General features: G+C 40.8%; 1 protein-coding gene across 1 annotated transcript; it reads left to right on the top strand.

Annotated features, from left to right (window-relative positions):
* The first annotated feature begins 372 nt into the window (after positions 1 to 372).
* On the top strand, positions 373 to 17,450 carry LOC306877801 (uncharacterized protein). Its single transcript, XM_079429776.1, has 10 exons — positions 373 to 406; positions 815 to 959; positions 1,282 to 1,872; positions 1,965 to 2,043; positions 4,930 to 5,924; positions 10,874 to 14,184; positions 14,269 to 14,451; positions 14,919 to 15,044; positions 15,140 to 15,250; positions 16,935 to 17,450. Exons 2-10 carry the CDS (start codon positions 827 to 829, stop codon positions 17,142 to 17,144), a joined length of 5,739 nt encoding a protein of 1,912 aa, XP_079285902.1. The 5' UTR covers positions 373 to 406; positions 815 to 826; the 3' UTR covers positions 17,145 to 17,450.
* The last annotated feature ends 121 nt before the right edge of the window (positions 17,451 to 17,571 follow it).

Here is a 17,571-nt window from a genome sequence, read left to right as displayed (position 1 = left end):
AAATGTAAAATAAATAAAATTGAATCATTAATAAACATTAATTGTTTTTATATATAACATATTTTAAAATAGAGGTTAATAACATAAATGTAAAGTAAGAAATGCCTAAATTATTGCGTCTCAATGTAAAGTAAGAAATGCCTAAATTATTGCGTCTCAAATTCCAAATGGATAAAAAATAAAAATAAAACACTTTCAAACACGCCCCCTCTGCAGAAAGCGCGGAAAACATGGACAAAAGGCGCCTTCTAGACCTCAGATGTCCAATCAAGCCGCAGTGACCTTATCAGCCAATCAGTGCAGACTTAGTTTCTGATAGACAGCTGGACTAGCGAATCAGTAGTGCTCGTTTTAGGGGCGTGTCTTAGTGTTCAGGAAATGGTTTTCAAGTGTTCTGCATGATAAGGTAAGGGCACATTTTTTTATTTAAAATGTAGTATCACACACAATATATCAGTACAAACGAAAAAAAAGATCGTGCATTTTTACCTTAGCATTTTGAAGGGAAACATTATTTCTGATTAAATATTACTGAAAATTAGTACATTTATTCTAGCCAAATAGACACTGTTGCCAGTGTGGCACTTATGAAAACTTTATTCGATTACGAAATGATTAGAAAGTCATAGTAATGTCCTTATATCATAAAAAGTGAGTTAAAGTAAACTATTTGTCACATATGCATCGCTATTCATCAGAGAATGCTGATACTATTGTATAATATTTTGCTTGTGTGTATAGAGCCTAAAACATCCATATTTACCTTGTGGTGGTATTTATGACTTGTATTGTAACAACACTTTTGTTCATTTAGCTAGAGAGGAGGATGGATGCCACTCAGCAGATCGACGATCCCTTCTCTGAAGAAGAAGAACAGGAAGAGGAGGAGAAAGTAGGACCAGAAAGAGAACAGTTAGCAACACTAAAGGTGTTCAAAAATGACCACATGCCAGAAACAGGTGAGTGTTCTTATAGACCAGGGGTAGGCAACGTCGGTCCTGGAGTGCCGATGTCCTGCAGAGTTTAGCTCCAACCCTGAAAAAAAACCCTCACTTGCCTGTATCCCTAGTAATTCTGAAGACCTCGACCTCAGAGCTTGTTCAGGTGTTTGATTAGGGTTGGCGCTAAACTCTACAGGGCATCGGCACACCAGGACCAATGTTGCCTATCCCTGTTATAGACTATCTTACATATTAACTAATATTAGAAACTAATATTATCTGAGCATTATTGAAATTATGACATTGTCTTCTCTTTTTATCTCTTCACACATTCAATCAGAATTCCCGCTCTACATTGGAGAGAATGTCATCGGTCGTGACCCTGCTGCCTGTTCTATTCTGCTTCCGACCCGATCTGTATCCAGTCGGCATGCTGTCATCTCCATCTCAGTGTTCCGCTCTAGCAGCGATAGTTTCAGTAACAGTGATGATGTAGAAGCGCTTTTATGGGACATGGGCAGTTTGAATGGAACCAGAAAAGACAGATTCAAGCTGACTCCTCTGGTCCGATATGCTTTGACCGAGGGAGAGAGTGTGGTGCTCGCTGATGTGCCATGTCAGTACACTGGCCTGAAGATCTCAAAGAAAGATACACGCATTACTCCAGAGAAAGGAGGTGTGTCCAAAAAGGAGAAAAAATTATGTCCAGCGTTATCAAGTAGTGACTCGGAGTCAGAGATGAGTAAAGGGGTGCGGAATAGGTTGAATGTGAAAGAGAGGAGCGTTTTGCCTCCTGTGCCTTTATGGAGCCCTGAGGATGAAGGACCAAAAATGAGTTCACCACAGTCAGCTCACAAACAGCCTGAGATCACCCTGGTGCCTGAATCGGACTCAGATGGAGAGAGTGTCCTGGATGAGAGGAAAGATTTTGGTAGGTTAATTGAGATGTAAAGCATATTACTGGAAGATTTAATAACACACTATTTTCATGCTTGCTTTCTTTTTTAATTGCTATTGTTTCAGACTCAGCGTCTTCCTCTCATCTGTGTAGCTCCACAAATTCATCATTTCTGACCCCTGCAAAAAAAGTAATTCCAGAGAGGTAAGTTAAATATGTTTTTTAATGTTTTCTTCTAATTGTCCCTGAACTAGTAAAAAAAAAACATCACATAACACGATTACGTAATGTTGATGTGTTACTACATAGGGTAACTGATATAACTCCATTGAATTTTGCCTGAATATATACAGTGCCCTCCAAAAGTATTGGAACAGTGAAGACAAAATTGCTCTGTTGGCTGTGGAGTCAAGACATTTACAAATATGATTAAAAGATGAATATGAGACAAAACTACAGAATGTCACGTTTTATTATTGGGTGATTCAACACATAGATGTTTTACCAGCTAAGAAGTTCAGAACTTTTAGAGTTTCATCTGATGTGAGCATAAGTATTGGAACAGTTGGCTCACGGGTCTTTCTAAGTTATCAGCTGTGTCCTGTTGCATTAATTCTTCAGATATTAAAAGCAGGGAATGTGTCGTATCAGTTACATCCATTACTTCTGTATTCTGAATCTTGCATTCGATGATGACACACAAACCAGGATGAAGATGAGGGAGATGACTTTGAGAGAAAAGCAAGTGATTTGAATGCTAAAAGAAAAGAGGAAGTCCATTATAGCTATAGCAAAAACAAAGGTCAATAATAATCTTTTATATCTGCCTTATGTTCAACTGTCCCAATCCTTATGTTCACATCAATGAGTGGGATGAACTCAAAAAGTGCTGTTCCTTTTATTTGGTAAAACATCTATGTGTTGAAACGGCTAATAATAAAATGTGACATTCTGTAGTTTTATCTCATATTCATCTTTTAATCATATTTGTAAATGTCTTGACTCAACAGCCAACAGCAATTTTGTCTTTACTGTTCCAATACTTATGGAGGGCACTGTATATATATATATATATATATATATATATATTAGGGCCGGGACTCGATTAAAAAAATAATCTAATTAATTAGAGGCTTTGTAATTAATTAATCGAAATTAATCGCATTTTAATCGCATATAAATATTTGACCTGAGAACAGTGAGAAGTAAGTTTTTTTCATATGGATTTTTAGTATACCATTGAATAATGACTGAATACATCAGCTTAAGCAACAAAATATTGTTTATTTTTGTTCAACCAAGTCCAACAGACCAGTGCAATATTGCCATTAAGTGTAGCAATAGGATATTTAGAAATATAGTAGCCTACATTTCAGAAATTCAGGTACCCTATAGGTAGGTATACCTTCTGTAAACTTTTTTTTAAGTAAAACACAATACTTTCAAGTACATTCAGAACATGAGTTGATACTTGAGGCTCGATGTGCTGCGGTGATATGCGAATTCCTTGTTGCATAGCTTGCACACAACCATGCTCTTATCGACGCTTCCATCCATTCGTTTTTTATAACAAAATTTCCCATCCACAGGGCCAACCAAAGCGGTCTCATCAGCTTCTTTGTCCATGTTCACTGTGGTTTGTTTTTGTCTGAACGTTAGTTGGTGCTCCAGTATAATCGGTCCGCCGAAACTCATCCAGTGAGAAACGTTCCGCGGTGCAAAAATAAGTGCGATTAAAATGCGTTAAAAAAATTTAACGCGTTATTTTTGTGTAATTAATTAATCTAAATTAACGCGTTAAAGTCCCGGCCCTAATATATATATATATATATATATATATATATATATATATATATATATATATATATATATATAGTGCATCCAAATGTGATACTCCCCCTCATGTGTTTCAAATTTATTGACAGTCAAGCCCAATTTATACTTCTGTGTCGGACCTACATTTCACTGCTGGTTATACTCTGTATAATTGTGTATGTGACAAATAAAATCTTGAATCTTGACCTACGCCGTAGTCTCTACGCCGTAAGCTGTGCGTCGGTTTTCATTTATACTTCTGCGTCGTCGTCCGCATCGACGTGCAGTACACATGCGGACCGCTGGTCTGCAGTGTCCACGGGCATGTTGCTTGTGTAACCCGCAGTACCACGGCAAAAGCCATCCGTGTAGAATTGACGCGCTGTTCGATTTTTGGAGAGGTGCACGTCAGGTACGGCGTAGGTTTGACGCAGAAGTATAAATTGGGCTTCAGTCTTGTAATAGTTTTCAATTAATCACACCTACCTAGTTACCTATTTAAAATGTATGGCCATTATTAAAGGAAACATTTAATGTGATAAAGCAAAAATAACTTTTTTTTTAAATGCATAATGAAATCTGTCAGTTTGAAAGTTCAGTGCATCCCTGCTGTTGCATGGCTGAAGGTGCAGTTGCATATACTGTCTACACTGACAAAATCCAGTAATTTTAGTAGAAATCCATACAATCAAAAATTTGGGTTCAAGTTGGTCACACAAATTGACTATGCAGACCAATAGAAAGCTGTGCGATTTAAAAGTAACTTCTATCTAAACTGTGCATCATATATTGTTAAGCTATTAACAGTAGACTTTTTTTGCCCTTCAATGATCGCACCTTAATGCTATAAACTGTGCAGTACACTTAAGGCCCCGATATACTTCAAACAAAGTTTGTTTTCTTGGCAGCTCAGCTATTTGATACGGTGTATTTATGTTGCTAGTGACTTGGAGATGTTGTTCTCCTGCCTGACCTTTTGTTGAATGAGAAACGAACCGGGAAAAAAAAATTGCGCGTCAAAGAAGGTGGAATTCCAGAACACACCCACCGATCGCATAATCGCCATGGACCAATGGTAGCTCAAAGGTGTTTAGGAGACAAAACGAACTCCCCAGAAAGTGAACTCAAAAATAATTTTGTTTCAGCCTGATTTTGTTCGAAATGGTGTCATATCAGTTCGTTCTTCGATTTTGTTTAAAGTATATCGGGGCCTTTATGGACTGCAATATATTATCTCCCAATAAATTAGCTTCACCATATTTTTTTCCTTATCAGTGAGGATGAAAGTTCCATAACTCCCTCTTCAGCTTCAATAGACCGGTTCAGACTGAGGCAAACCCCTGATGAGCCTTGTTCAAAGTCATCTAAGCCTGGCCCTCTAGTCCTAAATCTGGATAGTGACGTTGATTATGAAGAAAAGGACATGGAAAAAAGCGAGCCTGAAGCAGAGGCTCAGCCTGAATTAGCTGCAAAGGTGGAACCAGTATCTTCAGCTGAATTTCATATGGACAGTGATACTGATGTTGAGGAAGAGGAACCGGGGACAAGCAAGGCTGAACCACAGGCTCAAGCAGCAGTAACTCTAGAAAAATCTATATCTTCAGTTGGACTTCATATGGAGACTGATACTGATGTTGAAGAAGAGGAAGAGAAAAATAAAACCGAAACAGAGGCTCAGATTGAACAAACTCCAAAAGTGGGACCAGCATCTTCAGCTGATCTTCATATGGACAGTGAGACTGATGTTGAGGAGAATGAGGCTTCTATAACTGAAAATGTCTCAAAAAAGGAAGCAGTCACAGAAAGTCCTCCATCAGCAGCACCACCACCACATACAGAATTCCACATGGACAGTGACACTGATGTTGAAGATGATAATCCCATGAAGGTTCCTATTGCAACAGAGGTCTCACATCCCATTGGAGAGGGAAGTGATGTCAGGCCTACATCAGCTCCAGGGACAGAGCTCCACATGAACAGTGACACAGATGTAGATGAAGAGAATGAGGACAAAGAAAAGGAGAAGGCCAGAGGTCTTCTGTCAAACAGTGAAACAGATGATGAGGATCCTTTTAAACCTTTACCAGGCAAAGCTGTGAAGGCCGCACAGAGTCACAAGGTTTCTGTAGGGAGCAAAGCAGAGCAATCAGAAGAGAGCACCCATAAAAAGCAAGACCAATATTTTCAAGCAAAGACTATTCTTGAGGAACCAACCCAAGCTTTTGGCCACTTAGAAGAAGACTGGGACTTACTGCCCACACAAACATACGGTAACCATCCCACTCACTTCCTTCTTAATCTCATTCTTTTTTTAATTATTTATTTTTTTAATTATAATATTCATTCATGTATTCAGTACAGTTCAGTAAACCGTAGTCAAGTCACCTTTATTTATATAGCGCTTTTAACAATACAGATTGTGTCAAAGCAACTTTCCAATATCAGAATAGGAAAATAGTGTCAATAATGTAAAATAACAAGATTAAACACTCAATTTTCAGTTAAAGGCATTTCATTATTGAATTCAATGATGTCATCGTTCAGCTCAGTTCAGTTTAAATAGCATCTGTTCAATCATGTAGACGATATCGCTGGAAAATAAGTGTCCCCAACTAAGCAAGCCAGAGGCGACAGCGGCAAGGAACCAAAACTCCATCGGTGACAGAATGGAGAAAAACACCTTGGGAGAAACCAGGCTCAGTCGGAGGGCCAGTTCTCCTCTGGCCAGACGAAACAGCAGTTAAATTTCAACTGCGGCAAAGTCAGATTTTGTAAAGGACTCATTTGGTTCCCGTGGTCTTGTCCCGATGGCTGTCTAGGTGACGTGGTCCTCACTGGGGATCTGTCTCTGGGGTTCATCTTGGTGTCCTGATCTCCGCTGATGTTCAGGGCTGTAGAGGACGTCTCTAGGTGCTGATCCACCATCTGATCTGGATACGGACTGGATCGGGTGGCAACGGTGATGTTGGAATAAGAAAGGAACAGACTAATATTAGCGTAGATTCCATTCTTCTTACGATGTAACAAGTACATTGGGTGTTATGGGAAGTATTCCCGGTTCTGGTTGACCTAATTAATGCAGCCTAACAATCCTTTAACGGATTTGAATATTAGAAGCGTATTACTGTGTTATGTGTAAGCCAGGTTAAAGAGATGGGTCTTTAAACTATATTTAAACTGACAGTGTGTGTCTGCCTCCCGAACAGTGTTAGGTAGATTTTTCCAGAATTTTGGCGCTAAATAGGAAAAGGTTCTGCCACCCGCTGTTGATTTTGATATTCTAGGTATTGTCAAAGGAAAGATTGCTATCAAATAGCACACCTAGGTTCCTAACTGATGACGAAGAATTTACAGAGCAGCCATCAAGTGTTAGACAGTGTTCTAAGTTATTACATGTGGGGGTTTTAGGCCCAATAATTAACACCTCTGTTTTTTCAGAATTTAGCAGTAAGAAATTACTCGTCATCCAGTTTTTTTATATCGACTATGCATTCCGTTGGTTTCTCAATTTGGTGTGTTTCACCGGAGCGCGAAGAAATACAGAGCTGAGTATCATCAGCATAACAGTGAAAGCTAACACCGTGTTTCCTGATGGTATTTCCTAAGGGTAACATGTAAATCGTGAAAAGTAACGGCCCTAGTACTGAGCCTTGAGGTACTCCATACTGCACTTGTGATCGATATGATACCTCTTCATTCACTGCTACAAATTGATGGCGGTCAGATAAGTACGATTTGAACCATGCTAATGCACTTCCACTAATGCCAACAATGTTTTCTAGCCTATTCAAAAGAATGTTGTGGTCGATAGTGTTGAACGCAGAACTAAGATCCAGTAGCACTAATAGAGAGATACAACCACGATCAGATGATATAAGCAGGTCATTTGTAACTCTAATGAGAGCAGTCTCAGTACTATGAAACGGTCGAAATCCTGACTGGAAATCCTCACAGATACCATTTTCTCTAAGAAGGAATATAATTGTGAGGAGACTACCTTTTCTAGTGTCTTTGACAGAAAAGTGAGATTCGAGATCGGTCTGTAATTAACTAGATCTTTGGGGTCAATTTGTGTTTTTTTTAATGAGAGGCTTAATAACAGCCAATTTGAAGGTTTTGGGAACCTATCCTAATGACGAATTAATAATAGCCAAAAGAGGATCTTTGACTTCTGGAAGCACCTCTTTTAGTTGTTTAGATGGAATAGGGTCTAACATACAGTGGGGCAAATAAGTATTTGATACACTGCCGATTTTTCAAGTTTTCCCACTTACAAAGAATGGAGAGATCTGTAATTTTCATCGTAGGTACACCTCAACTGTGAGAGACAATATAAAAAAAGAAAATCCAGAAAATCATATTGTATGATTTTTTAATAATTAATTTCCATTTTATTGCATGAAATAAGTATTTGATACAATAGAAAATTATATTGTTAATATTTGGTACAGAAAACTTTGTTTACAATTACAGAGGTCAGACGTTTCCTGTAGTTCTTGACCAGGTTTGCACACACTGCAGCAGGGATTTTGGCCCACTCCTCCATACAGGTCTTCTCCAGATCTTTCAGGTTTTGGGGCTGTCGCTGGGCAACATGGAGTTTCAGCTCCCTCCATAGATTTTCTATTGGGTTCAGGTCTGGAGACTGGCTAGGCCACTCCAGGACCTTGAAATGCTTCTTACGGAGCCACTCCTTAGTTGCCCTTGCTGTGTGTTTGGGGTCATTGTCATGCTGGAAGACCCAGCCACGACCCATCTTCAATGCTCTTACTGAGGGAAGGAGGTTGTTGCCCAAAATCTCGCGATACATGGCCCCATCCATCCTCCCATCAATACGGTGCAGTCGTCCTGTCCCCTTTGCAGAAAAGCACCTCCAAAGCATGATGTTTCCACCCCCATGCTTCACGGTTGGGATGGTGTTCTTGGGATTGTACTCATCCTTCTTCCAAACACGGCGAGTTCAGTTTATACCAAAAAGTTCTATTTTGGTCTCATCTGACCACATGACCTTCTCCCATGCCTCCTCTGGATCATCTAGATGGTCTTTGGCAAACTTCAGACAGGCCTGGACATGTGCTAGCTTGAGCAGGGGGACCTTGTGCGCGCTGCAGGATTTTAATCCATGACTGTATAGTGTGTTACTAATGGTAACCGTTGAGACTGTGGTCCCAGCTCTCTTCAGGTCATTGACCAGGTCCTCCCGTGTAGTTCTAGGCTGATCCCTCACCTTTCTCAGGATCATTGATACTCCACGAGGTGAGATCTTGCATGGAGCCCCAGTCCGAGGGAGATTGACAATCATCTTGAATTTCTTCCATTTTCTAATAATTGCGCCAACAGTTGTTGCCTCCTCACCAAACTGTTTGCCTATTGTCCTGTAGCCCATCCCAGCCTTGTGCAGGTCTACAATTTTGTCCCTAGTGTCCTTAGACAGCTCTTTGGTCTTGCCCATAGTGGTGAGGTTGGAGTCTGATTGATTGAGTGTGTGAACAGGTGTCTTTTATACAGGTATAAAAGAATTCTTCATCTTCACAGAATTCTTAATTTTCATATATAACGTTAGCCAACATATTAAAACACAAGTCAAAAACAATAGGAAAGTTAATAAAGAATTAAAACGGCTTTTAAAAAAGTACTTCATGTTGACTATATTGTCTAAAAACAAAACAAAGCTCGTTTTACTTGGAGAAGTCGAACATCATTAGCGCCAACGTGAATAACAATGTTACTGAATTTACGTTTAGCATTGGCCAGCACTTTTAAATTTGCCAAGATGTCAGGTGCTCTGGCTCCCGATAAACATTGGACTATGGTGGCTGGTGTCTCTATTTTCACATTCCGTACAATAGAATCGCCAATAACTAGAGCACTTTAATCAGGTTTCTCAGTGGGTGCATCACTGAGTGGGGAGAACCTGTTTGATGTTTTGATCGGAACGGAAGAGTGGTGTTTTGACCCGCGACTAGGATGCCTCACAGTCACCCAGTTGCCCTGCTGCACGGGCTCTACCGGAACCGAACAATGTACAGGACTCCCTGAGCTAGTCGCATCCAAAGCAGTATCTACAGCCCTCACATTCTTACTATCCTCAACTAAAGCTTGCATGCGTGTCTCTAGTTCTAAAACCTTCTCTGTCAGCCTAACTATTTCCCTGCATTTATCACATGTGAATCCCTTGTCGCCGACAGAGAGAGAGAAACTGTACATGTGGCAAACAGTGCAAACAACAATAATAGGAGAAGAAGCCATTACTCACCGTGATTGATGACTGATTCCGATTTACTACTTACCACTGTTTGATGAACTCGTGAAAAACAGAGCGAGAGAGAACTGAAACAAAGCGAGAAAAGAGAAATCAATAATAGGCGCGAATAGAAACGTGAATGGAACCGCGAGTGACAAGCTAACCGGCTAACGAATGCTAACACGCTGCACTCGCGATTTTAAAAAGCGAACAAGTTACTTAAATTAGTTTGATAGATAATACCAGAAATATGGTGGGAATTAAGAATTATATATTATCACTTTAAACAACAGAGAGTGAACGTAAGATAGAGATTCAACAGAAAAGCGAAGCTACACGGAGCTACAATCGCAAACCTCTCAACAGCACGACAGACAGAAGCAAACAGTAAATTCTTAAAACCTTTTATATTTCCTATGAAAGGAGTTTCAGACTTGGTTGCCAGAGTATGTTAGGGGCATAATACTTATTGCAAGTAAGAAGTATTTTCAAATTTTCTTTAAAAAAAAAAAAAAATTATTACAGTGACGCATTTACAATGGAAGAAAATAGGGCCAATATGGGAACTGCAAAACTATAGCCACAAGATACAAATATTTGAAAAATAAATGTTGATGTTGATTTTAGTACGATAAAATATTTGTTTTGTGCAGTTGTGCCTGATATGTCCAATTTTACAATTTGTTCTTATGACTTTAAATGCAACATAGCACAAATCTTAACCAAAGAATTAATAAAAAAATTACCTTAGAATTATAGGCTTCAAATATTTGCTTTTACATCCTCCAAATATTTGCCTTGTTAACTTCCCTAGTAGCTGTTTCACTGTAGCTTTTTGAGTCGAACGAGTTAAAAAAATTTTTGTGGTAATCAATATTACGCCACTAACGCTATAATTTGAGCTTAATTTATATTGAACCCATACAATTCCTTGTATGGTATTGTGTTATGTATTGTATTATATGTCAATTTTAGGAACTGCTGGAACCAGTGCTAGGCTCAAGCCAATGCAGCTTGATCTTGAGGCTACACAGGTATATGGAACAGAGACAGACATGGAGGAAGAGCAGGAGCCTCTGAACCATACCCAAATCTACTCCAACCTCTCAACTGCTGAAACTCAGCTCATTCCAGTAGCAAAGCCTGATGATGAGGAGGATGAAGATAAAGAGACACAAAATTACTCTCACCTTTCCACAGCAGACACTGTAATCATAGCCAGCACCCCAAAATGGGAGGAGCAGACGCAGGCATTTTCTCTCTTCACAGCCCAAACACAATTTGTCTGGGGGGGAGAAGACAAAGAGGTTTATCAGAATGAGTCCACCCAGCTCATGACCGACACCACTGAAGAAACGGAAGAGGGTGAGGAGGAGAACATGAAACAAGGTAGGAGAACCCGTGGTGGAGGGACAGTACACAAAGTTAAAAACACCAGCTCCTGTTTTATAATTGCTGAAACTCAGCCCATGTGTGAGGAAGAAGAGGCGACAGATGCAGATCTGAGTGGGGATGGCTTTCAGAAACCAAGTACAAGACAACAGGCTGAGAAATATGATTCTGCACATCTTGCTGAAAACAACTTCAGCTCCTATCTCACTATAGCTGAAACGCAACCAATGTGTGATAATGACGATGCACCAGATCAGGACAATGTGGTCAGCAGTAGTCATAGAGAAAAACCTTCCAGTTCCCATATTACCATTGCAGAAACGCAGCCAATATTTGAGGAAAATGAAGCACCAGAGGATAATTTGAACAATGAGGTCAGCAGAAGACAAACCGAAGGTGAGCCTGTACATCAGATTGAAAGAGCCTCTACCTCCAATCATACCATCCCTGAAACACAGTCTGTTGGTGAAGACGATGAGGGACAAGAGAAAGAGCTCAGCAGCAAGATGTCCAACAGAAGATCACGCAGGTGTAGACCAAAAAAAGAGAAGGAAGTCCCACAACCTGCCCAGGCTGTTGTCGATCACACTATAACAGAAACACAACCAATGTGTGAAGAAGAACAAACTGAGGATCTGAAAAGTGAAGTAAGCTTTGGGAGACAGAGTAAAAGGCAACAAGCACATGAATTAAAGTCTCCAGAACTTGCTGAAACGGACCTGAAAGCATGTGTCGCTGTTGCTGAAATGCAACCTATGTGTGAAGAAGGGGCACCATGTGAAGATCTGATTAATGCAGTTAGAACCAGACAGATAGATGAAGACAGATCCACAGAACTCCCAATACCATCTAGCTCCCATGTCGGCATAGATGAAGCACAGCCTATGCATGAGGACAATGAAGGACAGGAAAAAGACCTCAGCAGCAAGATGGCAAGCAGAAGTTCACGCAGGGGAAGACCAAAGAAAGATGACGTGGTAACACAAACTGCTGAGGCTGCTGTTCATCAGACTATCACAGCAACCCAACCAGTTCCCGAAGAAGTGACTGATGAAGATCTGAACAGCGGAATGAAATCCAGGAGATCCCGCAGAGGAAGGCAGATAAAAGAGGACAACGTTCCACAACCTGCTGAAGCTGCCGTCAGCTCCATTTCCATTAACACAGAAACGCAGCCTGTTCATGAGGACAGAACTGAAAGGGATGAAGATCTGAGTGGCATCAGATCCAAAAGACCCCGCAGAGGCAGACAAAAAGATGAAGGTGAACCTGCACAGTCTGCTGAACCAAACTCTAATCTCAGCGTTGTTGAAACGCAGCCCATGGTTGAGGAGAACGCCCAAGAAGAACCTAGTGTAAGAAGCAGCAAAAGACAGAGGAAAGACAAGACAGAGGTGGAGAAGGAGAACACCCAAGAAAAACCTAGTGTCAGAAGCAGCAGAAGACAGAAGAAAGAAAAGACCGAGGTGGAGAGTGAGACAACTGTATCTAGCAAAGTCCAAGGTAAAACTAGAAAAGGGCAGGAAGGAAAAAGAAAGAAGGGGAAAGCGTTGTCTGAGGACGAGGAAGAGAGTGAAGAAGAAAAAAACACAAGGAGAGGAACCAGACGGACAGGTATGAAACTGAAGTGTAGTGAAAAGGAAGAAGAGGAAAAATTGGAGGAGAGGAAAGCCCAAGAAGAGAAAGAGAGGATGGAGAAAGAGCTCCAAGAACGAGAGGAGACAGAGGGGTTAGAGATGGAAAAAAAGGAGAGACTGGAGTTTGAGATAAAGAAACAAGAAGAACTTGAACCGAGAAAGAGGGCAGAAACCAAAATGAGACAAAAACTAGAAAGAGAGCAGAAGGAATTAAAGGAAAAAGAAAAACTCAAAAGGGAAGAGGAAAAAATGAGAAAAGAAAATGAGAGAATTCAGCGGGAAAAAGATTGTTTAGAAAAAGAAGAGAAGGAGAGGTTGGAGAGGAGAGAACTAGAAGAAAAAAGACAAAATGAAGGGAAAAGGATTCAGAGGGAAAAAGAGGAAAAAGAACGTTTAAAAAAAGAAGAGAAGGAAAGGTTGGAGAGGGAGAGGAGAGAACTAGAAGAAAAAAGACAAAAGGAAGAAGAGGAAAGATTTCAAAAGGAGAAAGAACAAAAAGAGAAGGAAAGATTAGAGGCGGAAAGAGAACAAATAGAAAAAGAAAGACGAGAAAATGAGGAACTTCAGATGAGAGCAAGAGAACAAAAACAGACTAAGGAGAGAAACCATCAGAAACGAAAGAATGAGGACAAGACAGAATTAGAAGCTCCTCTAGTTCCTCCAGCCAGACGAACACGCCGCTGCTCAAGTTCCTCTATGAACTCGGATCAGTCTGTATCCTCACAACAGGAGGTGTCCAGCCAGAGGGGACGAGGGCGGGGCAGGGGCAGGGGCCGAGGCCGAGGGATACAGACAGCTGATGAGCAACCCATCAGTGCTAGACAGTCTAGCAGGAGAGGAGCAGCTGGTGCAGTTGAAGACACAGAGCAGGACTCCAATTCAACAACCCGATCCCGCTCCAGTTCTAGAAGTTCTGAAAGATCTGCTCACAGTATCGGACCTTTGAACCAAGGGACGAGAGGGAGAGGCAGAGGCAGGAAGAGTATGAATCTACCAGAACCGGAAGATGTTTCCCAAGCTAAAACCTCTGGAAAAGGCAGGGGAAGAGGAGGAAGGCGTTCTGGTGTGGAGAATATAAATGTCGGAATGGACAATGAGCGTCAACAAGATGCTGAGGTGGTGGAAGACAACACTGCTGTACCCCAAACCAACAGCAGAGGTCGTAAGAGAGCAGCCAACACTAGTACATCCCCTGAAGAGGCTCCTTCACCCACACACAAGACTCCAAGGCGATCTGTGATTAGTCAGGCGCACAAGGTCACACGCAGCCTCAAATACAGACATTTACTAGCAGGTTTTATCGCTGTGTGGCTGACACCAATCTGTCATCTTCTCTTTTAGGTGTTATTCACTGGGCTGACAGATGAGGACGGAGAAAGAGTCGTCTCCAGGTTAGGTGGAAGTCTGGCAAAAGGAGTGAATGATATGACTCACCTGGTGACTGATAAAGCGAGACGCACTGTTAAGTTTTTGTGTGCTGTTGCCAGAGGGGTGCCAATCGTGACTCCTGATTGGCTAAAGAAGGTGAGGGAGTGCATAATAAAGGAATATTCCTAGTACAACCTAGCCAAACCTAAAATCCATTATTCATATCTGACTTTACGCCTATAAAATGCTTGTTTGTCAAAAAAAAAAAAAATTAAAGTTTATTTTTTAACTACTTTTTAAAAAAGTGAAATTGAATTTTAACATTATAAATATTGTATCTTTAATTGGTTGATAGTGTGATAGACCATCACCATGTCTGGTATCGATGCTTCAATAACCCTACCCACGCACCACACAATTTTTTTTCTGAACTCAGAAATTTGTTAATGTATGTTTTGTCCATGCATTTCCTGATCAAGAATGGTTTCTAATGATATTGCTGATTTGTTTTTGTGTATATTTGAGAAGCTGTTTAAGGGTTTCTAGCTGTGTAAATAGTACATAATACAGACTTTACTTTCAACTCAACTCAAGCATGACAACATCCTCTCTTTCTCTCTCAGTGTGGAAAAGCTGGTAATTTCCTTTCTACTGATGAATATATTTTGAAAGACACCGAGCAGGAAAAAAAGTTTAGTTTCAGCCTACAGACGTCACTCCAAACTGCTCAGACTCAGCCCCTTTTAAAGGTATTAGTCCCTCACAAGCACATTAGCATATCAAGCCCAAGCCTCAAGTTGTACCATTCACATCATATATTTTCTCCCCTAATTTTGTTTCATAGGGCTATGAGATTCACGTAACCCCTTCTGTGAAGCCAGAACCATCTCAAATGAAAGAAATCATCACCTGCTGCAGAGCACGCTTTCTCCCCAAAATGCCCTCTGCTCACAAGGTACCTAGAACCAATGCATATATTCTCCATATATTTCAATGCACATACAGGTCCTTCTCAAAAAATTAGCATATTGTGATAAAGTTCATTATTTTCTGTAATGTACTGATAAACATTAGACTTTCATATATTTTAGATTCATTACAACACAACTGAAGTAGTTCAAGCCTTTTATTGTTTTAATATTGATGATTTTGGCATACAGCTCATGAAAACCCAAAATTCCTATCTCAAAAAATTTGCATATTTCATCCGACCAATAAAAGAAAAGTGTTTTTAATACAAAAAAAGTCAACCTTCAAATAATTATGTTCATTTATGCACTCAATACTTGGTCGGGAATCCCTTTGCAGAAATGACTGCTTCAATGCGGCGTGGCATGGAGGCAATCAGCCTGTGGCACTGCTGAGGTGTTATGGAGGCCCAGGATGATTCGATAGCGGCCTTAAGCTCATCCAGAGTGTTGGGTCTTGCGTCTCTCAACTTTCTCTCACAATATGCCACAGATTCTCTATGGGGTTCAGGTCAGGAGAGTTGGCAGGCCAATTGAGCACAGTAATACCATGGTCAGTAAACCATTTACCAGTGGTTTTGGCACTGTGAGCAGGTGCCAGGTCGTGCTGAAAAATGAAATCTTCATCTCCATGAAGCTTTACAGCAGATGGAAGCATGAAGTGCTCCAAAATCTCCTGATAGCTAGCTGCATTGACCCTGCCCTTGATAAAACACAGTGGACCAACACCAGCATCACCGACTGTGGGTAATTGACACTGGACTTCAGGCATTTTGGCATTTCCCTCTCCCCAGTCTTCCTCCAGACTCTGGCACCTTGATTTCCGAATGACATGCAAAATTTGTTTTCATCCGAAAAAAGTACTTTGGACCACTGAGCAACAGTCCAGTGCTGCTTCTCAGTAGCCCAGGTCAGGCGCTTCTGCCGCTGTTTCTGGTTCAAAAGTGGCTTGACCTGGGGAATGCGGCACCTGTAGCCCATTTCCTGCACACGCCTGTACACGGTGGCTCTGGATGTTTCTACTCCAGACTCAGTCCACTGCTTCCGCAGGTCCCCCAAGGTCTGGAATCGGTCCTTCTCCACAATCTTCCTCAGGGTCCGGTCACCTCTTCTCGTTGTGCTGCGTTTTCTGCCACACTTTTTCCTTCCCACAGACTTCCCACTGAGGTGCCTTGATACAGCACTCTGGGAACAGCCTATTCGTTCAGAAATTTCTTTCTGTGTCTTACCCTCTTGCTTGAGGGTGTCAATGATGGCCTTCTGGACAGCAGTCAGGTCGGCAGTCTTACCCATGATTGCGGTTTTGAGTAATGAACCAGGCTGGGAGTTTTTAAAAGCCTCAGGAATCTTTTGCAGGTGTTTAGAGTTAATTAGTTGATTCAGATGATTAGGTTAATAGCTCGTTTAGAGAACCTTTTCATGATATGCTAATTTTTTGAGATAGGAATTTTGGGTTTTCATGAGCTGTATGCCAAAATCATCAATATTACAACAATAAAAGGTTTGAACTACTTCAGTTGTGTTGTAATGAATCTAAAATATATGAAAGTCTAATGTTTATCAGTACATTACAGAAAATAATGAACTTTATCACAATATGCTAATTTTTTGAGAAGGACCTGTATTACATATTCCCATATTTTATTGTGATTTCTCCCTCTGTTTATTTAGGAGCACACTGTGGTGGTGTCATGTGAGCAGGACAGGGCACTTTGTGTTAAGGCAGTGAGTATGTCATTGCCCGTGGTCAGTACAGAGTTCCTATTAACTGGCATTCTGCAGCAGAGAGTTGACCTGCAGGCCTATTCTCTCACTTCCTCTCTCAACACGTCCAATCAGCCTGCAGCCCCCAAAGCTGCTGCCAGGGGCAGAAGGAAGTAGTGACAATGACAAAGGAAAGGACTTCTTGTGTAATGCATTTGTTCCAGTCTGTGATAGAATTTGATACATGGACGTTTAAATACAGATTGCTTAAAATGAATGTGATGCATAATATCCCATTTTATGAAGACAGTAATGGGTTAGATGAGATGCTGCTACACTTGTAACCACACACCCACTGATTCCTGTGAATGTGAGAGCTGGAGAGGGTGTGAGGTGGATGTCAATGAATCATGAGTGATCGTGATGGGAGAATGAGCTCCTCTCATTTTTTCATGTATTATTTCAATAAATGCTTTCAGAGCCAAAATAAAGAAAAATTGTGCGTTTTTGCCCCTTTTGCATTCAAAAACTGTGCATAAATAGAAACAAAATGTAGATAAAAACGACAAAAATGGTCTAGTGCACATTTATATTCATATGGGCG

The sequence above is a fragment of the Barbus barbus genome (assembly GCF_936440315.1).
Source record: "Barbus barbus genome assembly, chromosome: 12".
In the NCBI taxonomy this organism is placed as follows: domain Eukaryota; kingdom Metazoa; phylum Chordata; class Actinopteri; order Cypriniformes; family Cyprinidae; genus Barbus; species Barbus barbus.
Note: the sequence above shows the minus strand (reverse complement) of the source record. Positions and strands in the feature narration are given on the sequence as shown.